Below are 27254 nucleotides of genomic sequence, written 5' to 3' on the forward strand. Positions count from 1 at the left end.
CGAAGGCTTACCCATGTGATCACCCATTTCCAGCATATCAGCAGAAATATTCTTACACAACATAGAACAGATATATATATATACTAAACAAAGACAACAACAAACACGCAGACAACATCATATATTGGCACAGATACATAAACGACATACCGGTACTAATATTATACAAAGGAAACAAAAGACAGATTCAAAACCTACATCAACACAGAAACAAAATACATCCAAAGCTACAATACATATCAAAAATCGAAAACAATAAATCCATAAACTTCCTAACATCACAATAACAAAAGTTGATAACAAACACACATTCAAAATCTACAGAAAACCCACAACAACAATCACATGCATACACAGCACATCCAATCACCCAACACAACACAAACATGCTCCATTTCGAGCCATCGTACAAAGACTACTCAACATACCAATGAGTCAGCAAGACTACAAAGAAGAGCTAGATACAATCAAATACACAGCACAAGAAAACGGATATAACCCCAATATAATAGACAACATAATAAAAAAGACAAAACATAATTGTAAGAAACATAGGAACACAACACAAATACATGAACACTAAAAATACATCACTTTAACGTACGAAAACAAAGACACATACAAGATTGCACCTTCATTCAAAAAATTAAACTACAACATCGTATGCAGAACACAAAACACTATACAAAAGCATCTCAAAACACAAACAAGCAAATACAATCTCACGGGTGTATAGAAACTCACATGCAATAGCTGCAACAACTTCTACAATGGACAGATAGGCAAACATATTACAAAGAACACATCACAGCCATAACCATATTGCACAACACTTCCACATATGCAGAACACATCATAAACACCAACCATACCTACAGCAACATAGACACAGACATGGAAATTCTACATATCCAACCGAAAAATCAGAAACTAAACACACTAGAATAATACGAAATATACAGATACACAAAAACACACCCACAACAAATCCTCAACATACAACTCAATTTCAGAACACACACGCAATTCAACTCCACAATGCACTATACTTATTTTTTTGAAAGATGAGACATGACAGTTAAGCGGCCAAGCTTGGAACTACAGTGCTATGTTATCAATATGGACTACCATGCTCCCAGCTGATGGAAACTAGCAATTGATGTTAAGATGGCTGATGTTAAAACGTTCATTGACAATTGACGCGAAAGTAAGAAAACAATACAAAAATCGACAGAGAATCAAAGACGAAACATACCAATGCTAACATTGTGTGCACACTAAATGTCGCCAAGAGAGCTATTAAGCACTCGCCATGTGGGAATGGTAAGTTTGGCAACTCAACCATTATTACCATAGCAACAGGCCTACCACATTATGTACATTCAGTTGTTTTTCCGATCGCAACGCTCCTGTCATGTCCCATCTTAAAAAAAAACAAGTATGCACAAACACATCCCCACAGGGGAGGAAAACAACAGAAGACGCAAAGACCACCCAATTCTGAAGATGGTCCCAGGCCAAAACTAGTCAACTAAGGTAACTTTAAACCTACTGTAGTTCATTAACACGAGAAAGTAATACATATATACTTTACATTCCTCAGTTATGTATATTTCATCTTTTATGAAAACTTTGCTGAATATACAATACAATTGATGGATTCAACAATGAATTTACGAACTCGGACAAATGAACCTGTCATCAATAACAGTGAACAACAAGTAATTGATTAACTAGCGGACTTACTTGTGTTAATTATGTAAGTCTGTGCAGCTTACAGCTGTTTCGGTGCTTCATCACACCATCCTCAGAGCCTACTAGATCTCGGCGTCATCTCGAACTTCTCTGCCTGTTGTGTGGGTGTGTTTGATTGTTGAAAAGTGTTGAAATGTAGAGTCAAATAGTGTGTGTGTACTGAAATTGATCTGTGTGTTGAGAATTTGATCAGGGTGTTTTAGTGTATTTGTATATTTCATATTGTTCTAGTGTGTTGAGTTTTTGGTTCTTGGGTTGTATGTGTAGGATTTCCATGTCCGAATTTATGTTATTGTATGTATGGTTAGCATTGGTTATGTGATCGGCGTATGTAGATGTATTGTGTCCTCTGGTTATTGCTTTAATGTGTTCTTTGTAGTGTGTTTGGAATGATCTGCCTGTCTGACCCATACAACAGGCAAAGAAGTTTGAGATGATGCCGAGATCTAGTAGCCTCTGAGGATGGTGTGATGAAGCACCGAAACACTGTAAGCCGCACAGACTTACATAATTAACACGAGTAAATCCGGTAGTTAATCAATTACTTATATTCAAGTGTTAAAAGTAGTGTATGCTAGATTCAAAATGGATTATCAAGTGAACGACATTTAACAAATGCTCAGTTTAATGTACCAACTTACTGACTCATAACGCACTTCTCAATTATTGTTAGTTCAAGATGAAAATGATTATGTATTTTTAATTTCTATTTTAATATAATATTCTAGAATTTATATAAAGTTTTTTTTTTAAATAATGATAGCAATATTCCAACAAATTAATTTTAATTCGTCATCTTAGTTTACTTTTGATGGTAGTTGTCTTAGACAAGTTCTTCATAAACCCCCATCTGTGAATTGTGGTCACTGTATTTTTGGTTATGAAGAGAAAGACTAAATGGATTGTGTGGTATATCAGTAAACTTTATGTGAAATATCAGAAACTTTGTGAATGTCAAGTAAAATATCACCTGAAAACTTTTGTGTCACATTGGCACGAATGGGAGACAGGACTACAATTCGTTAAAGATGCCTGTCCCAATTTTAGAAATGGTTTCAACGTAGGTATGTAGAGTATATATATATATATATATATGTGTGTGTAGAGTATATGATTCCCATTTTCTAGATGAGGAACAAGCAAGAAGAGACATTCTTTGAAAGCAGATGATTAACATTTCTAAACTTTTTTTAGTGTACACTTCCAGAAACAATAGATTTAATAGACTGTCAAACAATACTGGGTATTCATAAGTGCGTGAAACATTTTATAGTTTCATTAATAACAAATAAAGTACGCAACAGATCATGGTCATTGATATGCCGGTAGAGAGAGAAACTCTCAAAGTTTTTTTAAATAAAAAAGCAAGATCTTAATTGCCATGATTTATCACTAGATGGCAGTAGCTATCAATAGTGGCAAAATGGCGTTTACTAAACGTCAGCAATTGTTTTGTATGTTGGAATATGCAAGGACCTCGTCAAAGATTTGAAACAGATGGTTTCGCTGACTTGCTCATTGCGACGAAGCAATTTTTCATCTCTCTGGAAAAGTGAATCCGCACAATGTGTGCATATGAGGTTCTGAAGTTCCCGCACAGTCATAGAGCATGTCCGACATTCTCCTAAATTGAATGTCTTCTTTGTGATTTCGAAAGAGAAGGTGTATGGGCCATTTTTCTTTGTAGAGCCCACCGTCACTGGGATGATTTACTTGGACATGTTACAAAACTAGCTGATCTCTCAGCTGAATGAAGAAAGCAATGATTACATCTTTCAGGAAGATGGATGTCCCTGTCACTATCACAAAAACGTACGAGAATATCTTAATCAAAATTTGCCACAGAGATGGATTGGACAGGATGAGATGACGTATTAATGAAGTAGCCACTACGATCACCGGATTTAGCTCCATGTGACTTTTTCTTGTGGAGGTTTGTGAAGGATATTGTCTATGTGCCTCCGCTCCCTGCTGATCTCCAGAAACTTCGCCATCGGATTACAGCTGCCATGGCCTGGTTAACCGTGACATACTGGTGGAGCGTGTATGGGACGAGATGGATTACTGCATGGATGCATGCCGTATTAGAAAAGGTGGACACATTGAGCATTTTGTGAGGTATGTAACAAAACTTGGTTGCTGGGTAACTTTCGGTGCTGGACCCCGGACTCATTTCATTGGCATTATCACCTTATCTCATTCAGACGCTAAATAACCTAAGCTGTTGATAATGCGTCGTAAAATAACCTAGTAAAATTAAAAAAAAAAAAAAACTTGGAGAGTTTCTCTTCATTCTAGTGTAAAGTAATTTGTTATTCGTTGTGTAGTTTAGTAGTTATGAATTTTTTTAATGTTTCACGGACTTAAGAATAGCCCTGTATAATTGTCAATAAAACTGTATGATTATATGTTGTATGAAATTAATCTCTCATTTTTCAAGCTTTCTCCAAATACAGTGCGTGGCATATACAACTTATCAGTGTGCCGTTTTAGTTTCAGCACACTACGTTCATTTCTTTCCTTTCCTTTTCTTTCTTTCTTTTCTATTCTTGTTATTTTCTTTTTATTATTAGTTACCCTCGCCTTTCATAGGTGGCTTCACTTCTTCTCCATTTTTAGTCTTTATTTCTCCTTTAGATAGCTTGTTTTATTTCCGCCATTATTGCTCTCTTTCTCCTTGCATATAAGGAGCGAATTTAAGTGATCATGTGTCTTGGGGTTTGAATGTCATTGACCATTTTGCATTAATTATTCATTAGCGTCGGTTTTTCTGTGGGAGCATTTCCATACAGTGCAGTTTCGGGGAGACTCTCATGGAGTAAGGTTGGACGACAGCGGTGGAGAACTGTGGGGAGCTGTGTGTGTTGGGGACCCAACGACTATCTGTGATGTGATGACAGAGTAGTTGGGAGTCGAACAGGATTGTGATTTATTACGGATAAAGGTGTAGCCAGTCTATGGAGTGGTGTGCTATGTGAGGATGGAAGTATGAGTGTGGCAGAGAGAGGCCATTTTTGTGTTGGACGCGAGATTGGTCAGCCAAGGATCGTAACAGGTTTTTATAAAACAATAGAGTTGGTTTTGTTGTAATTAATAGTAAGAGTTTGATTCCCTATGGAGTATAAGATTATAAGCTGGCATTCCTCAAGCAGTGCTACATTAGTTGTATTGGGTTTTTGTAATAGGGATTTCTACTAAGTCAGACAAGTGAGGACTTGTCAAATTAGCTACTTATGATTTCAATTAAGAAGCACAAATGGCATTACTAGTATATGTATTGACGAATGCCAGTTCAGTGAACTGCAATAATAAACAAAGTTAGTTGGGGCGGTGAATTTTGAGTGATTGTACTCTTACGGGAGACCTTGGTTCATTTCCATTTTTCGATAGAGTTATTAATAAATGTGAAGAGAGTGAGTTGATGATTTACATGAAGTGTTTTCTTTGTACCACCTTACCAAAGAGACAGTCGACCCTATCATAGCTTTCTACGGCAGGGTAATACTTTATTGTTGTAGTATTGTTTACTTAATACTTTTACCATCTATACAAAGTAAAGATAAGCTCACTGTTGCATCAGTATTATGAAATGTTGTAGCGTGCACTTTTAGTGGGAAGATTCTAATGTTCTCTCACACAGGAGAAAAATGATTCAACAATGAATGGCAGAGATTTAGGCCTACAGTCCCATACAAATAATACGCTGGTAAGAGGTAATAAAAAAACGTTATGTTGATCTTATCTTTTATCAAGCCATATGTTGAAAATGATGTCCACCTTCCTGGATGTAGAATCACATTGGTGTAGAAATTTCCGAAACACCTTCTGCAATTCTCTAACTGTAATTTTACTGTTTAAATGTTTGTGACTTTTATTTGTGGGGGAATTTAAAACAGAAATTTTATGTGAACAATCTACACACTCTTGAAGATCTGGAAAATTAAATCAGGCTAGTGTTGAGTGATATTACTAATAGAGATGTGCAGAAGTTGTTACAGAATTTTCTACACTGATGTGATTCCCACATCCAGGAAGGTGGACATCATTTTCAACATAGTATATGGTTTGATGAAAGGTAAGATAAACATAACTTTTCCTATTACTTTTTACTGGCACATCATTTGTACGAGACTATAGGCCTAAATCACTGACATTCACTGCTGACTCATTTTCCTCCCATGTAAAAGAGCAGTTGAAACTCCCCACTAAGCATGTGTGCATGCTACAACTGCTCATAATGTCAGTATATGCCGACCACTGTACAAACTCAGAAAGGTAATTTTATTAAACATTGTAATTTCTGATGCGCTAGTTTGGTCATTTCATCATCAACCACTACATTCTTGATGTACTAATATTTACATGTATAGGAAGTTGATAGTTTAAAAATATTATAATGCTTCTACATGTGCATAATTACGTTCTTTCGAAACATGTTTTCTTATGATTAAGAGACAACGAAATATTAAAAATATTCTACACAGATTAAATTTAAATAAATACATCTCCTTCATGAGTTAAAAAAAAAACTATTAAAAGAAGCTGTGGAAATCAAACTGTGTCATTTAGTATTCTGGTTTTAATCTATTGAGCCATCACTCAGACACGAAAGTTGTTGCTCTTGCATTTTGTTAAATATGTGGAAATACGTTTGGTAAGCCATGCACTCTAGTTGAAGATTTTTTTTTTCACATTAAATATATTCTAGCCAAAATGTTATTGTATAATGTGCAGATGATCTGCAAGGAATAGTATGAACTAATGGAAACATATCAATTATTACAGGTGCCGCACCAGCTCTACTTCAAACCCAAATATTTACCCATCAAGATCAATAATTTTATGAAGTACCGGTAAATAAAGTATTTTTCAGTACGCCATCTGTCGATATATTCTGTGATTTCTCATAAACCTGAACTATGGGACAGTGTTGTTCTATATTTAATAAGTCAAATGAGGAATGATGTACATGAAATACAATAATTTTCCTAAAACAATTAATAATTCTTTAAAAACATAAAATTACTTAGTGACACGTTAAAAAGTGTTAAAATTAAAAAAAAAGGTATATGGGCCTACCTTCGACAGACAGCCTGTTTCGACGTGATGTTACGTCTTCATCAGTGTCTCTTGAACTACTGGTGATCTTGAATTCTGCGATGTGCATTTGTCGATTGTAGAGGTGGGGGTATGTTGCTCTTATGGTGGGGGCTGGTTGTTTGTGTGTTATGACGTATCATACAAATTGGAAATTTTACACATCACACCAAAAAGTTCACAGTTAAACATCTTAGAACAATACGAAATATATAAACATACAATAACATACCCACAACATATACTTAATACACAATTAGTTCAATACCCATACAATATTCGACGTTATGATACGTCATAACACACAAACAACAAGCCCCCACCATAAGAGCAACATACCCCCACTCCTACAATCGACAAATGCACATCACAGAATTCAAGATCACCAGTAGTTCAAGAGACACTGATGAAGACGTAACATCACGTCGAAACGGGCCGTCTGTCGAAGGTATATACCTTTTTTTTTAATTTTAACACTTTTTAATGTGTGACTAATTAATTTTATGTTTTTAACAAACAAAGTGTTAACGTGAACTTTAATCAATGAATAATTCTTTATTTGAAAAAAAAAAAAAACAAAAACAAAAACAAAACAAAACAAAATGGCGATTTACCGGAAACAGACTCTAATGATTTTATTTTGTTTCTTACAAAGATCTAAGATGAAGTGATAAATAATTAAATTATGCAGTCTGGGTAGCTCCAAAATCTTAGTGCCAAATGAATCGACTATAATAAATTCACATGATTATGTCACCAAGAAAGAGCTTCTTCAAACCAAAATTTTAGGTATTAAATATGTTTATAAGAACTGCATGGCAAAATTTACATTACACTACCTGTTATGGCAGCAGTGCAAAAAATTATTTCCCTTTTATGAGTTTGTATGAAATCCAGAAAAAGAAAGTTCATCTTATTTCTATGCATAATAAATTATTGCAACTACGCATATCTTTTAAATGATAGTTCAAGAAAAAACAATGAAGTTAAACAATAGTTCAAGAAAAATCATGAAGAGTAGGCCTAATATAATTATTTATAACACAATAAAGAAACTTAATTATTGTGAAATGTTTTTCCAGGAGGTGTACAGTTGTCAAAAGAAAAAGTGGCTGCTCTCCTGAAACAAAGTTCCCTTCGGGTATCTTTGCTACAATTCGGAGACAGGCGATGTTACATGTTGTTGGACCACGTTGCCTGATATCTACAGTTATAATTGAAGTATTCTGTGTGTTATTCGATAGCGTAATGATAGCGTTCAGGCCTCTTATTCATGAGGTCCTGCGTTCGACTACAACCTCGTGCTTTTTATGTTCTTTTTTGTTCTGTTTTTGAGAGAGACAAACTATACATAATGGCTCCTTTCTCTTTTACGATTATTTTAGTAATTAACGTCAGGTTCATTAATATATTATGCCATGACTTCATCATTATGATATTGCGGCTGCAAATGGAAAGAAAAAAGATTTTATTCTCAATAAAATATCTTTCGTGGCATAAACAAAACAAATTTACTGGCGTCGGCCTTAAAACATTCAAACAATTAAGCGTTCAAAAAACAAAACAAAAAGCCACAATTCAATATTTAGTCTATCTTCCTCTTATCTCGATCATATTGTAGTCGAGTGGGCATGAAATCTACTAGTCTTTGCAAATAGCGACTGTTCTTAGACACGATACTCCAGGCATTCTGAACATACATACATAAGTGTTCTGTCCATGGGCAGGTCTTTCATTGCAAACCCAGCAATCTCCAATCTTTCCTATTTTCTGCCTTCTTCTTAGTCTCCGCATATGATCCACATATCCTAATGTCGTCTATTAATCTTTTCAACCAGAAACCCAACCAATTCCTTTTTACCTTTCTAATCAGTTTCAGCATCATTCTTTCTTCACTCACTTTTTCAAACACAATTTTATTTCTTATTCTGTCTGTCCACTTCACACGCACCGTTCTTCTCCACATCCACCTTTCAAATGCTTCAATTCGTTTCTCTTCATTTCATCGTAATGTCCATGTTCCTTCCCCATACAATGCCACATTTCTCACAAAGCACTTCACTAGTCTCTTCCTTAGTTATTTTTCCAGAGGTCCGCAGAAGATCCTTCTTCTTCTATCAAAAGCTTCCTTTGTTCATGTTTGCAGTTTTCTTGGGAAGGATAGGCCTAAATGCGGTAACATCCCGTTGCTTTCCGCACACCACTATCTCTTTAGCATCTTATTAAATTCCAGGGGGCCCAAGCGTGGAGATGAGGAGAGTGGATTTGACTAATTGGGCCCTCCGGACTTCACCGAAAGTCACGGCAAGGGTTAAATATTAATTCTATCAGGATGTTGGACCCGATCAGAGACCGGGAAATCACAATTAGCCTTTGCCCCCCGCATCCTGGACTAGCTTCTACGAATCATCAGAAAATCTTAGAGTGTGATTGAGCCAATTTTTCCGAAAATGTTTCCACACCTTTGCCCTCGTAGCTCAGCGGACGAACGTCGAAATTTAGATGTCAACGTCTCAGGTTCAATTCCTCGTTACTCCTTTTCATTTTATTGTGGTTCAAGATAGTATAATGTAATAATACAAAAAGAAAAACTAATACCAGTATTATGCAACTGAATTTTTCCAAACCTAATATGAAATTTATGTTATTTATATCACTAAAGAACGATTACAATATAAATAACTTGAATATTATTTATACAGTATCACTAAAGAACGGTAACAGAATATAAATGATAAATATCGGTTTGTTTAATTAATATAAGATATTATATAATACGTATTTAATTATCCAAATAAAATAACCTATTTTACAAAGAAAGATGTTTATTTGTGTTATAATAATTACTTACATAAAATACAGATTATTTACATTGTGAAAGAACAATAACAATATAAATAACTTGAATATTATTTTATAATGTTAATGAAGGAAAACAGAATATAAATGATAACTTGAATATTATTTATATCGCTAAAGAACGATAACAGAATATAAAAAACGTGAATATTATTCATATCGGAATTTCACAGATTTATTACAGATGTATTTAAGAAATTGTAGAAGAATAGTAATTAGTAACAGTGTCCTATTTATTCTTCTTGGAGCCAAATTTGTAACTTTTAAAAGTGTGGTTACTATGTTGAAGTGTATGTGTTGTAACGGATGCTTGATTTGTTATGTATGTGAGTCAGTTATGGGATGCTTGATGTCGTCGCAATGTAGTAATTATAGTTTGATTGTGTTTGTGTGACTATTGTGTATTAATTTATGATGTATGGTACAGAAAGCTGCATATTTGTGTTATAGAAGTGTTACGTATGTGTGTTGTTAATGCTTTTGTATGTTTCAAATTGATAACTGATATTTGTTTTGCAATCGCAATGCCTAATTTACGGATTGTTTATGTTTTGTTTACATCGCGTAAGCTAATTTAATTTTCTTTTCCATTTCTCTTTATGCTCATCTTTTTTGTGTATGAAACTATAGCCCTAACATACATATGTAAAATAGGGCTAACCCCCACTGGAGATGCAATAATAATTATTATTATTATTCATATCGTTATAAAACAATAACAGAATACAAATGATGACTTGAATTTTATTCATATCTCTAAAGAACGATAACAAAATATAAATAACGTGATATCCATAAAGAACGATAATTGAATATAAATGATAATTTGAATAGCATTTACATCGCTAAAGAACGATTAAAAAATAAAATGAAAACTTGAAGAAGGCCCGAACCCACAACCTTTGAATCATTTAACAAGCATTCTACCACTGGTCTACAAGGTGCAGATATGGAACACTTTCATAGTAACGGAACTGCTTGTACAAGCACATGCATCGTGTAACATCGCCGCGACCCGAAGTGGACTTTGAAAATATTCGCTGTTCACGAGTGCGACCACTTTTTTTTTTTTTTTTTTTGACAGCTGTACATTAGCCTACTTATATATTTTATTTCATAGACAGCTGATATAATATCCACTAAAAATATTAATTTCAATTAAAATATAATCATAAATGACTGAATTTTACAAAACATTTTCAATAATTTTCTTTTCAAATGTGTAATAATGACTTCTAGCTTCAAGAAGTTACAACATTGTGAATGAATCGAAGCATTAAAGAAATATTTCTTACTTTCTTCTCAATTGCTCTCTCTTTTAGCACTTCCAAAGCTGCTTGCTGCTGTTGATCTGCTGTGAAAGTGATGCTTCCAGGTTTCATGATTCCTGCTTTCTGCCAAGCTATTTCTTCTATTGTGTTTCCAAGTAAACTTGTATGATCAAGGCCTAGTGACGTTATTCCAATTGTAGGAACTTTTCTAGAAGTGATAACATATTTGCCAGAGTTTAAATAAAAAAGCCTAAATGTTCATAGTCCTATTTATACTACAGTGTGTCTGGCTTTAACATAGAATAAAAAAAAATTAATTGAAAACTAATGAAGATATTTCCATGCAGCTTTTCTACATAAACAGTAACTCAATATGTATATTTTTTTTCATACAAATATTTTTATAGCACCTCAATGTGAGCTACCATTAGTAAGCAACAGATATCCAAACTTATTTTCAGTCTCCACCCACATGTTTGACAGCATTACAGGTATGACATTCTCAACAACCATATAAGTACAACAGTGTAGATGCAGAAGAACCTGTACAGATACTGGTGTGGTGTCTGATAGACTTGAGTCTCGACAAAAGCTCACAGGAAAAAATCAAGTAAAGTTAGGTCTTGTAATCTAGATGGCCAAGTGATTGGATGAGCACTCCTTCCAATCCAGCATCCAGAAGTTACGGTCCAGAAAATGCCTCACTTCACTTTCACATTAGCATGGTCCACTGTCTTGCTGAAAAATGACGCCCTATGGAAGTTGAGGCAGAACATACAACTGCAGCATGTTCAGACAGTTTATTGTGTTCACAGTTTTTTCAGTAAAGACTCTGTCTTTTATAAATGCACACCACACAATCACTTTGGAAGAATCATGCCTGTACTGACACACCATGCAGGAATTAATCCCCGCATTCTGCTATTATGCATGTGCATTTTTCTAGAAATACAGAACTTTGCCTCGTCTGAGAAGCAGATTCCCTCAAGGAATATATAATTTTCTTCAGTTTAATTTAAAATTGACTAAGTCTCTCCAGCATGGCTTGTACTCAGGTTTGATTTCCTGATATAATTGCAGTTTGTAGGCTTTTAGGTGAAATATTTTATGGACATTGTGCAGCATGGAACGAGGTTTACCTAACTCTCTGCTAGTTTGTCTGATTTTATGGGACTCAGTCGAAAGGTCTTACGAATGTCCTCTACAACTGCATCTAAAAATCTCCACTTGGCTTGACCGAATTGGGTAGCATGCTTCCTCTTTCCCGTGGTTGTCCCATTTCATAATCGACATGTATGTGGGAAAATTGCAGTTTGGTTCCAGTTAATATTCACGTTGAAAATGACATTGTATGAGTTTCACGAACTTACACTCTAATAGAGAAAGCACACAGAACATCTTCTGATGTAATTCCTCAACAGTTCTGATGTTGCGACTGTACTCTGTCGTATTCCATCATGCAATTATGCATACCTGCTAAGCATTATGACGCTAAGCAAGCAATGCAAACAAAACTTTTGAGTTAGTGTTTATGTAGAAAAAGAAATATCTTCATTAGTTTTCAAGTAATAAATTTTTGTTTTATTATATGCTCAAGCCGGACACATTGTACTAACAAAAAAATTACAAACTACTTTCATCTGTATATATAATATTATTTTTACCTTCCACCGCATTTTGCAGGCATTCTCTGTACCAACACATTAACTCAATATTTTTAGATAAAGAATCTGAAAATTTGGTAGATTGCTAACATTTCCAGATGTAAACTGAGATCTTTCTGAACTCTAATCCAGCAGTACGAAGAATATATTTCATTTTTTGACGGGGCTTCTCTAAGACAAAATTAATTTAATTAATAGGAGAGGATAATGACCACCACTGTCTAGATTGCAATATACTGCCTGCTCTATGACGTCCATTTTGTGTATATAGTCTGCTGAAAAATTTCCGCTAGATGGCAGATCATACAACACCATACCATACCTTAAGCAACATTAGTTACAATGGAAACGTAAACACACTTTGCTTAATGAACACAATTATTCTCAAGTTTTCTTTTAATTAAACTATATAATATGTGTAAATGTATACCAGAGATAAAATCTTACCTGGCAAAAATGATGTCCATCCCTTGAAGTCATAACTTCAGAATTTTCCTGGACTGAGGCTTTGAAAACACACCGGTCGAAATGCACACTGTGTTTCTTTCCTTCTAATATTTGCTAGGAGTGGTCGTATAAATTTTGTTTATTATAATCTGGCTAAGCATCTGTTCATGATTTGGCATACTGAAATTTAATCATGTGCATTCTGAAAGAGGAGAATGCGGAAATGTGCGAATTGTTTTTGTTAGTTGAGAAGACTTCCCACAATATGGTACTGCGGCTTCAACGAACTCCTGCAAATGTTTTATCAAGGCAACAAAAGTCGATTTTGGATATCTAAACCCTCCTCTGTCTTGGTGATGGATAATTTCGTTTCATGGCATCGAAGTTTTAGGCACAGATATTCATAATACACCAGTCACAACTTACTTTCTCCTTGATTATGCGTATTAAATACCCCCAAATCAAAGCTTGGGAGACAGTTTCTAAATTAATGTCTATCCTGTCATTTGGTACTCAAAGTTTGTCCAAAAGAATTAAAACACGATCAGACGATCAGAAAGAACAAGATCATTTTCGGTACCAGTATCTGTGATACTATTTCCACCAGTTGGAAAGGTTTCTCTGCAATATAGACTACATTATCTCCAGTAACACTGGCTACTTTGGAAGCTATCATAAGCCCAGACTTCAATATTCTTTCGATAGTATATGCCGCTGTGCGTGCATCTGTTATATCATTACTACCACCATCCATTCTAACGGTGCTAAAAAGAGCTTGTACTGGATCTCCAGAAAACCTTCTTGTGAGGATTAGAAAAATTCATTTCTCAAAAGATGTATGATACAATGAACTGTAGAGTTCACAGTGAACAGAAGTGCCTCTGTCGTCTCTTTAGTTAGCCCTTTCAATTTAGCTCATTTCAATTCAGCCTGAATCCTTATATATCCGACGAAGTGTTCCTGTAGCAACTGCAGTCTTTCATAAGCTACAGAATAAAACTGCATTGAATTCGGGTTGCATTGTCTCATATGCCGTGAAAAATTTATGTATACACTTCATGAAATGTACAGCTGGGCCAGCTTCTGAGAAGTCTACATTGGTATTGATATGGGCATTATTATTCTTCATGAAGTCAACTGTGGCAGTTACTGCAGGAGAGAGAACTTGTACAGCCATTAATACATTCATTGTTCCGAAGTTAGTAGGTTCAATGTGTCTTTTCGTCAAGTATCAAATGGGCTTCACAGTCAACTTTGCTTGCAGACAATATATTTCCTTCAAATATATGGAACTTATTAGTCCATCACCGTCAGCCATATCCCTGTCTAGGAATTGAGACCTGATGTTCTTAATCAAATGACAGTAAACAAAACTTAGAAACAGTAGACGTTGAGGGTCACAAGGGTGTGGAACACTAAATTTCAGATCTCCATTTCCAAACTGTCGAAACATTGAGACATTTGTTTTATGACTGTCTGTCACAATTCTTAGGACATGGAATCTGCAGTCTTCTACTGCTCTGATTACTTGATTAATCAATTGATACAACTCTAGACTCTGTAAACTTCTAACAAGATAATTCTGCAGTGCTCGGGAAAAGTGATATAAGTCAGTTTCCACAAACCTTTTTTGATAATTTATTGACAACTTACGTAACATCTGCTCACTTGGAAAAAAATACATAAGTATTTCTCCCATTATAATAATTCATACAGAAAAAAATCAAATCGACATAAACCAGTGTAAGTTGTCAATAAATTATCAAAAAAGGTTTGTGGAAACTGACTTATGTCACTTTTCCCGAGCACTGCAGAATTAAGCTGCTGGTATTGCGAATCTTTTTGAGAGGCCATTCACCACAAAACAAAGTAATTTATTTGCCAATGTTGGATATTTTCCTACGCATTTATCATATATACCCTCTGCATTAACTATTCTGAAGAACTTGTCACTTGTTCTATCATAGAGAAGCCTTTCCTTTATTGCCATTTTGTCAGCGATAATTGAAACAATCTTTTCCATGGGCTCCAGGTTTTCACATTCTATTTGGAGTCTGCTCTTTACCAATGGAGAAATCCCAACATCACAATCAGCATTCCCTATGTATCTGTCCGTCTAGTGTGCTTCGGAAAAGGGCTGATATTAATTTTGACACTCGTGCATAGTCTTGGGTGACACTAGTCTACACGCTAGACAGTAACGGATACTTACTTCTGACCATTCAGGCCTTATGTTGCCAAAATTATTTATTTGGTCAAGTAAATATAGTTTGTTGATTTTTTCTTTCAGCTAATTCTTTTATATCCTTTACTTGATCTAATTCTGGATGTTTAATTACTTTTTCCTGCATTTTTTCCATTCAATTTTCATAGCTGCCATGTTTTTCTTCCGTCTATAAATTTTAGATTGGTGCCTATTAATTTCCATCCTTGAGCATGCAGAACTGACATCATCTTTGAGGTTAACTTGAACTCCTATCTCATACTTGTTTTCAATTTCATCAAAAATTTATGTATGGAATTTATTTGGCCCATCTGAAAAAAAAAACCCTTCCTTCTAGCAACAATATTAAGATAAAAAATTCATGAAAATATTACAAATTTGTTCTTAATTGGGCACTTACCAGAATTCCCGCAAAGTTCTACTTCACTTTCCTTATTCACTGAAGTGGTTCTTTCCTTATGAGGTGTAATCTTCCAAGATTGCAGATAACTGGGGTAACCTGGGAAAATGCTTGTTATAACACCAGGCTTTAAAATGTTTCTCTTGCAATTCTCCCTATAGTCTTCTGAACGAAAATGAAGACTACACACACGTGAGTAATAGGTCGGAACCCACCTGCTACCTTCATAGGCACCTTGCCTGAATATAGACGACAGCCACTTTTCTCCAAGTTCTTTTGCTGAGGAAATTTCATGATATTTTATTCCTTTTGAATGTGAACTTTCTTGTCTAGACTTAACAAAGGGGAACACAACAATTTACCATTTTTAAACATAAACACAGCACCTAATTTATATAAGAAATTAACATCACATTTCACAATAATTTATGATTTTGCACAAAGTTTATACAAATTAGAGCAAAAAAATTCAATAATTTTATCACTACTAACTTAAAAGAGTAATTAGCTTAGTCAGATGTAATAATTAATCATACAATTACCAACAATCATATCAACACTTTAGCACCTGCAGACTAGAAATGATGCAGTATGGTGCGGTCACAGTCACGCTATAGTGGCAAATCCTAGAAACATTGCTATATGCCGTTAAATTCCCATGTTTAATTGTACCATAGAGCAGGCAGTATTATTACAATCCAGACGGCGGTGATGGTGACTAGCAGAGTTTAAATTTGATGTGTATGAGAAATGACCAGTAAACTGTGCCTCGATTTCTCTCATTGAGGAAAAGAATTTTTTCCAAATGCTGTCAATATACAATGTGAAACTTCTGGCTTTCTTTCCTTTTTAAAGAAAGCATTGTTACATAATTTTTATCACTCTGGAAAATCATTGGGATGAAGCAAAACCTGCAGTATATAGTAATAATCTTAAACCAATCAATGAACTGGCAGCTGAAAATTGAGATACCAGTATTATTTGCAGCAAGATTGGAACCCTTTTTGAAGCAATAGCGTGTGTTGCGCATGGCAGCATGAGTTAATAGTGGGAAGCGTTGAGTCAGGTGTGGTCGGTTCAGTAGGTGTTAATCATGATTTCAAGAAGTTCATGCTATATATCTTTTACTGCGAAAGAAAAATTGTATATTATTGAAGAAGCGGAACGAGTTGGTAACCACACAGCAGGAAGTAAATACAGTGTAGATGAAAGCTGGATATATAATTGGGGTAAGAACAAAACGCAACTTGAACAGACCAGTGTTAATCACTGGACATTTCGAGGGCAAAAAGCCAAGTTTTCGAGAATCGAAAAAGGTTTTGGGTTATAGAGATGAAAAAAGACAGTTTGATTGTGTTGTTTCAAGTGAAATGTGTCACCTAAAGCACTGGCTATTGCAAAGAAATTTGGAGTTACAGAATTCAAGGCCAGCCACCGAGGTTCATGTGAGCATTCAATTGCAATGGTTCCACAGGAAAATCAGCATTTCCAGCGATGACGAAAGTGATGATGAATGAGGCAAGTTATTTTTCTACCAACATTTTGCTGTCCTTACTCATGCAAGACGCAAAATTAAAATTCTTTTTCTTTTATTGCAGGTGCTGAATAGTGTTGCAACATGATCAATATAACAAATACATTATGTAACAATTTTTCTTTGCTGCTTTCTTTATGAGTGGAGTGGACAGTTGTGCAATGTATAAACATTATGAAACAAAGCCATGGCTCTTCTACAGAATTTAAAAACTGGTACTAAAAATACTGCCTATGAACCACTGGTAGATCAAAGCAAAATAATATTGCCAGCATTACATATTAAATTGAGACTGATGAAAAAACACAGAGTGTTTTTGGGTGACATCAACAACAGAAGAAACAGCAGGTTTCAAAACGCCAAATCATACTGAATTGGATTAAAGAGGAATCTGCATCTGTTTTCAACAAGAGGCTTCCTGATCATCCTCAAACAGTACGAACAGACTCACATTAAAGAAATTCTCGGCATATTGCTCATTATCATTCATTCACCCTTGGCTTATCACCTAGAAATCATATTACAAAAAGATTTAAAATTGAAATAGTGCAGCAACTTCTCTGTGATTTGAATCAATGGAATGAGTTTTGCAGAAACCTCTTATAATGACTGGCACAATTATTCCTATTTAAATGGATATGTCAGTAAACAGAAAGGTAATGGGCATCAGAAAATCCATGCCTGTTGAAAAGTCATGATATGATATGGAATTAACATTGATGCATTTGGAGTTCTTGGGTCCTACTTTTTTTTAAATGTCATCAGTTAGTTATGGTAATGGTGGATCAAAAGTGGTGCTGTTGCGAAAATTTTTCCATGAAGAATTTCGTTGGCGACGTGTTGACACACAAGTGGTTTGGTTTCAACAGGATAGGGCTATTGCCCACACTGCAAGAAATTATGTGCAAGTCATTCAATAAATGTTCCCACAACATGTCATGTCTTGTTTCGGAGAAGTTGCCTGGCATCCACACTCGTATGAATTTATCAGCGTGAAATTTTTTCTTGTGGGGCTATTTAAAGAAGAAAGTCTATGCTCACAACCTCACACTATCCAGGAGCTGAAGGATAACAATCCAGCAGAAATTCAATGAATTCTAGACATTATGCTGAGGAAAATTATGTACCATGACAGATAAAGTGTTTAAGTTTGCCTGACATGTGGTGAAGCTCATCTTAGTCACATTATCTTCAAAATGTGGCTTCGTGACAATACTATTCTATGTAATTTGCTTTTATTTAGATAGTGAATATTTATTTTATCAATTAAAGTGGTCATTTTCAAGTTACTAATCAACTGTTACCATGCTTCTTATTAAATAAAAATTCTCCGATTCAAACCCAGTAAAAAATTACACAAATGTGTAGCATAATAGCCTTCAGAAGGAAAATGATGCTGAGAGGTTAGTGTTGAAGATATATAACATGTAAAGGAACTCTGTCTGTCATGTCAAAATTCAACTTTGCTTGTCATCACTCAAAGTCCAGGAAGGCATTACTGACTGTACCTGAGAGGTGTTAGCAACCAACCAATTATACTGAATAACAGAACATATTGACAGCACCTATTATAAAATCTAATAACATCTGCCAGAAAAAGAATCTTTACCTAAGTATATTAGTGCTGTCAAACTCTCCTCCAATTCCAACTTCTACAATAGCTACGTCCACCTTTTCCCATAAGAAAACATTAAAAGCCATGACTGTTAAGAATAAAAAATAAGGTGGCATATCCTTTTCTGTTTCCTAAAACAAAGGAAAATCAACCAATTAAATATTTATTAAATTAATTACAGACATATATGAAATATGCTCTATATAACATCTGTAAAATTGTCCCTGTATGGAGACATATTGTTACTGCTCTTCATTCCATCTCTTTCTTGTATACTAGTCAACAATAGACTCAATATTTTTCCTCGACAATATGGCATAATTATTATATGTTATTACGTTAATATTTAACATTTTTAAATGTATTACAAATTTAAATATTTGTTTTAAACTGTGACCTTACTAATGCAATCTCCACTTCTTCATTTATTAACGATGAATGGTATATTTTCTCTTTAATTTACATTTTAATTAAGTTAAATGTGGCAACCATGTGTCTTCAATACGTACAAAGCACAAGACATAATCAGGATTATTTAATTAAATGTGTTGAAGATAACAAAAAGTGATCATGTTCTGTGGCAAACTGTGCAAATTCAACTGCTGTTTGATTAATAGCTTGTTATTACAAGGCCTGTGGTTGATTCTCAAAAAGTTCTTGCAAGACAACAGAGAACAAATTAATATGTTGTTGAATAAATTTCCTGTGTACTTAGTTACATCTACAACCTTAATCCAGGACTACTCCTGGAACACCTCAACACAACAATATATGATTAGTACAGATAGGAACAAATGAATGTATCTTCATATGTGACAGTCCATGGGAAAAGGGACCTTAACTTCCCAGACCTCATTTTGTTGTTGTTGTTTCCTAATGCCAGGTGTTTGACAATAAAGTCATTTGACCTTTTGCACTCCAATATTTTTTCAAAGATAAGACTTCATTTTGTAGGAAAGACAAAAACATATTTCATATGAGAATTAGCTTATTACAATTCTGATGTCAGATCTGGATTCAACAGAAAATATCCTGTGGGATTGTACACTAGATTGGGATACTAAACTTTAAGAGTTGTTAAACTTTAAATTTATTTTTATTTTAATGAAAATTTTCGGAACTTAAAATAAAAAAAAAAAATGTTATAACTTCTACACTATTTTGAATTTTTAAACCAAATAAAAATAATTTTGTTCAGTATTTTCTTCTCTATAAGATGGGGTACCCATAAATCAATTTCGTCACAGTGGAAGTTAAGGTCCCATTTCCCATGGACTGTCACATATTAGTATCTTTTATACTATCAATTGCAAGGAATAAAATTATGTTAATTTCCACGTACAAAAGATGAAAATAATAAAAATCTACCTTCAGTTCTTTTATTGAATTGTGAACTTTCCAGAAATATCTGGCAAAGTCTTGTTGGCTGAGTGGTTGCCCATCTATTCGAATTCTTTCTCTGACGGCTACAAGATGTGGTGATGAGTAGAAACCTGTTCTGTAACCATGATGACGTAAGATTGATTCAGTGAAGGCACAAGTTGAGCCTTTTCCTTTTGTGCCAGTCACGTGAATCACCGATAATTCATCCAGCTTTTCTAGATTTATGCCAGATCTGAAACAATATAGCATACATAACAAATTAATTACAGCTTCACACCTGGCTATATACAACCATGTTTTCATGTTGTCTCCTTTACTAATTAAGATGATCAGCCTCTACACAAATCGAGGGCTCAGAATGACAAGGTTCTATCTACTATTTTGTCAATTTTACAGGAGAGCATTTTTAAAGTTTCTTTAGAAATAAAATGAAAATGGAAAAAATTTTTAATGACCACTATGGTCTGTTAACCTCGTAAGTGAGTTGTTTATCATTTCGCGAATCTAAAATGTTTAGGATAAAATTATTTTATGTTTCACCGAGATGAAATAAAAGGGTTGTTCTCAAATAGAATTTTGTGTTTCTAAATTGTTCTGTTTGCAGTTTCAATCTTATTTTCATTACTGCATGAAACAAAAGGAATTAGTCTTTTTTTTTAAGACATGGTAAAATTCCTCATTTAGATATTTTGATCTTAGAGTTTTATAAATATATCAAAGGGGTAAGGTAACAAAATATAAGAAATAATAATTTCTCACTTGATTTCTATAAAGATTAACATAACTCATCTTTCCAAATAATTTTATTGATCTAATTATGATATAACTTGTAAATGTATGGTATTAAGAAAAATATATAGAATTGAGATTAACATGCTCACTTTAAATATAATTTCCAAGGAATTAACTCCTCTTTCAGTGAATTATTAGCCTATATTCATTCTCAGTATAATTTGCTCAATTCATGAGAATCGTTTTTTAGAATTTTATAGGAAATTTTAAACATTTGGGAAAAGTACCTACCTCGAGATAATATATAATTAATAAGAAAGTTAAAGGTGCAAGAATGTGGCAACTTGTATCTTTTAATATTTTACATGTTATTCCATAAACACCTGAAGAAATGAAACGTTTCATGTCATTAATAACATTTAAAATTTCCATTTCAGTTACTGATACAAGAAACACTGATTTATTATCAATTGGGCATGTAGTACCAGTACACTGATTCATTAAAATCTGGACCACAGAAGTCATTCCAGAAGAACGGAATTGTAACATTATATGCCCAAACCATAAAAAAGGCGACATAATGGCCTGCTCAAACTATGAAGGATCAGCTAATTATGTGCCACTTATAAAGTTTTTTTCAAATATTTTATTTGGTACCAGTAGGTAGAATGAGTATGTTGAGGGATTTATTGGGGATTATCAACGTGGATTCTGCAAAGGAAGATCCATATTAGAACAAAATTTTAATTAATGACAAACACTCGAAAATGTAATGAATTTGGTATAGAGACACATTATTCATTTATAGATTTCAAAGCCGCATATAACAGCATAGATAGACTGAATTACTCATAGCAATGAAAGAAATTACAATCCCCAATAAGCTTATCAATCTGGTCAGAGCCGCTTTTAAAAACACTCAATGTTTTATAAAAATATAGTCTCTGAACTCTTGCTGGTAAAAAATGGACTCCGACAAGGAGATGCCCTGGCATGTTTATTGTTTAATGTAGCCCTTGATAAGGTAAGAAAAGATGCATATATATATATATATATATGTATATATATATATATATATATATATATATATATATATATATATATATATAAGAGGCACTATGTTCTATACAGGCTCCTACAAAAGATCTTTCGGTTTCGAACACATGTAATTTATGTTCTATGAAATAGTGAAGTGCATGAAAAAGTTTAGCTGTGGCAACATTGCTTTCCTGCCTCATAATAGTGCATATAAACAAATTTGTTCATTGTTGAGGCGAAATGGCTGCTATAGAGGACAGAAAAGCTTTTTGTGTACTTGATTTTCATGTGAACCAGTAGGTTATTAATGTGCAACGTCATACCAAACAAAGTTTGGTGCAGATCCACTCAGTAGACCTACAATCCGTAAATGGTACACTGATTTTAAGGCAAGATTCTTCGCAAGCAGGCGATTTCATCCATACCGACTACAATTATTACTGCAAGCCCTAAAAGCAGAGGACAAATTGCTACAAAGAAATTTCTGCATAAGTATGCAGACTTTAATTGAAAACGATGATGAATTTATTCGTTCCGTAGTGTTTTCTGGCGAAGTGACTTTTCATCTTTCTGGTAAGATGAACAGACATAACCCCAGAATCTGGGGGTCGAAATCCGAGTACCTATGTGAAACTTGACTAGACTTCATGTGTGCTGTGTTACCAAGGGGGGTCACAGTGAACATCTTTAAGATAAGGAACTGAACTTTTTGAGTTTCTCTTTCCATTGTTACTATTTTCGTGTACTACCTCAGATTTATAGAACGTAAATTACAGTGTTCGAAACTGGAAAGGTCTTTTGTAGGAGCCCTGTATATAATTTGAACTGTAGTGGAAATTAGGGAAAAAGCTGAACGAATTTTAATGAATGACCCCTCATTTTGAAGCTTAGCATACGAAGATATGCAGAGAAATAGTAGTTTTCAGTGAAATGTCAATTTTCCTACATAATTTTCCTATTTTTCAAAATCCATCTGTCATCGGTTTTGAGAACTAATGGTTTTTCAGAATATGACAAAAAAAACACACACACACACACACACACACACACACACTACAAGAAACAATATCACACGAAGGCCATGACCTGCAGGATTGCTGACATATTTAGAGCTCAGATTTTCTGATATCATAAAGCCAATACACATACATAAGTTTTCTGCCCATAGGCAGGTCTTTCACTGCAAACCCAGCATTCTCGTCTTTCCTATTCTCTGCCTTCCTCTTAGTCTCCACATGTGATCCGCATATCTTATTGTCGTCTATCATCTGATATCTTCTTCTGCCCCGAACTCTTCTTTCATTCACCATTCCTTCCAGTGCATTCTTCAGTAGGCAGTTTCTTCTCAGCCAGTGACCCAATCAATTCCTTTTTCTCTTTCTGATCAGTTTCAGCATCATTCTTTCTTCACCCATTCTTTCCAACACAACTTCATTTCATATTTTGTCTGTCCACTTCACACGCTCTATTCTTCTTCATATCCACATTTCAAATGCTTCTACTCATTTCTCTTCATTTCGTTGTAATATCCATGTTTCTGCCCCATTCAAAGCCTCACTGCACACAAAGCACTTCACTAGTCTCTTCCTTAGCTCTTTTTTCATAGTCCGCAGAAGTTGCTCCTTTCTCTAGTAAAAGCTCCCTTTGCCATGCTATCCTCCTTTTGACTTCCTGGCTGCAGCTCATGTTACTGCTTATAGTACATCCCAAGTATTTGAAGCTATTCACTTGCTGTACTGTCTCATTCAGAATTTGCAAGTTTACCTTCTTTATGTTTCTTCCGACAACCATGGTTTTCATCTTGTATGCACTTATCTTCATTTCATACTGTTCACAGCTGTCACTTAGCTCCAATAGCATATTCCTTAGTATCATCTCTTCTGCTAACAACACCATATCATTAGCAAATCTTATGCACTTTATTCTTCTTCCTCCTACTTTTACCCCTCCACCCCTCCCATGTTCTGAAAACAATTCTTCACCAAATCCTCCAAGTAGATGTTGAACAGGATAGTGATGATAATGGGCATCCTTGTCGTACTCCTCTCCCTATTTCATTTTCTTCAGTTTACTGAACAGCCTCCTGTCTTTCCAATCCACACTTATTTTCTTCAGGATGTCCATCAGTTTATTCCAATCCATTCTGTCAAATGTCTTTTCTAGGTCCACAAATACTGTATGCAATTCTTTATTCTTCTCTAGGTAACTTTCGCCAATTGTTTGTAATAGTCCAATTGCATTCCTTGTACTTTTTCCTTTTCTGAAGCCAAACTGCTCTCTTCCAACTGTCCTTCCATCTTAGAATATAAATATCGATTCAGTATTCGCAGGAGAATCTTCACTGAGTGCGATATCAGGCTGATAGTCTTCAGGCCATTCACCTTCTCATATATTTTGTTGCATAAAGATAGAATTTCCTTCTTGTCTTCACACAAGCATTTCACTAACTCAATGGGATTCCATCAACTCCTGTTGCTTTCCCATTCTTCATTTCCCTAAGCACTAGTTTAACTTCTTGTCTTAAAATAGAAAATCCTTTTTCTTCTTCTGATACGGTTGCTTTGCCTTCTATGACTAACTTATCTGGATGATTCCCAGTCTCATATAACTCTTCAACATATTTCGTCCATATGTTCAGTATTTCTTGTTTGTCTGTTACTTCATTTCCTATTTCGTCTTCTATCAACCACATGGATTTTCTGTTCTTTATTTGTGAAGTCCAAACATTTTTCTTCGCAGTACATTAAGTCATATCTTCCTTTTCTCTCTAGATCCTCTACGTCTCTACATTTCTCTTTCATCCAATTTTTCTTGGCCTAATCAGTTTCTCTTCTTAGTTCGTTGTTTAGTTTTCTGTAGTTTCTTCTACCCTCTTCCGTGTTGATTTTTTTCCATTTTCTCCTTTCCTCCATCTTCTCCAACATTTTTCCTGTGATCCAATGTTTCTTCGTTCTCACTCTTTCTCTGTATCCTATTGTTTCTTCTGCTGTTTTCTGTATACAGCTTTTTAGATGAGTCCAGTACGTCGATCTTCATTTGTGTAATTTTTTTAGAATATTTCTATATTGGTTAAGTAAAAACTGTAAGACTTACTAAAAAGAATTTATAAGTTGATTCTCTGGTGTATAATTTTCTGAGTACAACTGTGTATCAGATATTAAAAACTACAAAACTTAAGAATGTTTGATGACATTATTACCATTAAAAATGAAATATTATTATAGTTAATGCCATGATGTATCTATCACTAATTATATACATTAATGCTATTCTGATGATATGAAAGTGAAATCTTTTGGGGTTATATAAATAGATGCAGAGACTATCTTAAATGAGATCACCATTTCTATAATTTACTGAGTGACGGATATGTGTATGTGTATATATATATATATATATATATAAAACTACAAGAGTTACGTAAGAAAACAATATTCTTATTAAAAATGAAATATTTTTATAGTTATTAATCAAGTGGTGTGGGTCTTTTTTATATACGGTATTTAATGGTAGTATAGTGTAGATATTTATATGTGTGATTCTCTCCATTACTGTCTGGAGGAAGCGCAAAAATTACAGTTCTTAAGGAAAGACCAAAAGGTATTACTTACTGATAAAATAAGAGGCCTACAAAATATTGTAATCTTCCAATCACTTCAGCAAGATCTCTTAGCAGGATAAAATAATTGTACCCTCTACATTTCAAGGTATAATATCTTTGAAAAATATTGGAGTGCAAGAGGTCAAATGACTTTATTGTCAAACACCTGGCATTAGAAAACAACAACAACATTTCAAGGTACTTCACGAAACATGCAGCAGCTATATCAAGATGCTGTGTCTATTGTTCGAAAGCATAGCAAACCTGATATTTTCTTAACTCTCACCTACAATCCGCAATGACCTGAAATAAGTATTGCTTTACTCCCACAGGAAAAACCCCGCTGATCATCCTGACATTGTTACTTGCGTTTTCACATTGAAATTCAAGAATTGAAGATGGATAGGTTCAAGAAAAAGTATTTGGCATAAAAAAACCATTCAGTGGGAGTGTATTTCATTATTATGGAAGCAAATAACTTTCAGTATCTGGTATTCTTCATTTGAAACTTAACAATTTTTATTTGAACTTGTAATGAACCTAGTTTGCAGCATTTGCTGCACAAGCCACTAGAATTTTATAAATTGGTGCAGATATTTACATATGTCGATAAGATTGATATTGTGGGAAAAACGGAAAGAGCTATGAAGAAGGCCTATATTAATCAGGACAGAACAGCAAGTAAAATGCATCTACAAATAAATCAAAACAAAACGAAATATATGCCAGTTACATCAAAAGACTGTAACCAATATCCATCCTATATAGAAATTGGATCATATAAATTTGAGACTGTACCGGTATACAGTTTTAGTTACCTGGAATCTGAAATATATTGAAGAAATGATATCAGTATTGATGTTAACAAAGGATTCTCTCTGCAAATAAATATTTATATGGACTCAGGAAACAATTGAAATCACACTTAATTTCAAGAAATACTAAATTATTAATTTACAAAACACTTATAAGATCAGTGGTGGCATATGGCTCTGAAACCTGGACCTTTTACTAGGTCTGAAGAAGGAAAACTGGTATATTTGAGAGAAGACTTCTTAGATGCATTTTTGGAGCTATGGAAGAAGGTCAATGGCGAAGGCAGTACAATTCTGAATTATATCAGTTGTGCAAGGGACCAGACATAATAAAATTATGTTCATTAAACTTAATAGACTCAAATGGGCAGGGCACATAACACAAATGAATTATGACAGAATTACAAAAATTTTTTAAACAAACCCAGAGGGCAAGAGAGGAGTTGGAAGGCCTAAATTAAGATGGGAGGACAGTATCTGCCAAGACGTTGAAGTACTTGGATAAAGGAATTGGGAGGGCAAGGCTATTAATAGGGAGGAATGGAAGAAGCTTGCCCACACTGGGCTGTCGAGCTACTGATGATGATGTAGGCTACACTGATTCGATAACTGATCAAACTGTGAGATAAGTTTGTTATTAACAACAGTATAAAAATAGCTTGCTAATTTGTTTGCAATATTTATTGGATTATTAATGATTTTCCCATTCATCTTTAATTCAATATGAGAATAGGCTTGGTTTTACAACTAACAAGGAGAAGACACGCTCTGTATATCACCAAATGAAATAAGATTTTGTGAGATGAAAGTACAAGACGT

The 27254-nt window shown here is 34.4% G+C and overlaps 1 protein-coding gene across 5 annotated transcripts in view; it reads right to left on the minus strand.

Annotated features, from left to right (window-relative positions):
* LOC138704960 (folylpolyglutamate synthase, mitochondrial-like) overlaps positions 1–27254 on the minus strand; it is a 154332-nt gene that overhangs the window by 68535 nt on the left and 58543 nt on the right. For all 5 annotated transcript variants that reach the window (XM_069833433.1, XM_069833437.1, XM_069833434.1 and 2 more), the window contains 3 exons: positions 20235–20481; positions 18861–18997; positions 11007–11190 (listed from right to left, as the gene is read on the minus strand). In XM_069833433.1, the coding sequence (XP_069689534.1) occupies positions 11007–11190; positions 18861–18997; positions 20235–20481 (568 nt within the window). The remainder of the gene's footprint in view (positions 1–11006; positions 11191–18860; positions 18998–20234; positions 20482–27254) is intronic.

This window comes from Periplaneta americana, chromosome 8 (genome assembly GCF_040183065.1).
Source record: "Periplaneta americana isolate PAMFEO1 chromosome 8, P.americana_PAMFEO1_priV1, whole genome shotgun sequence".
Taxonomy (NCBI): domain Eukaryota; kingdom Metazoa; phylum Arthropoda; class Insecta; order Blattodea; family Blattidae; genus Periplaneta; species Periplaneta americana.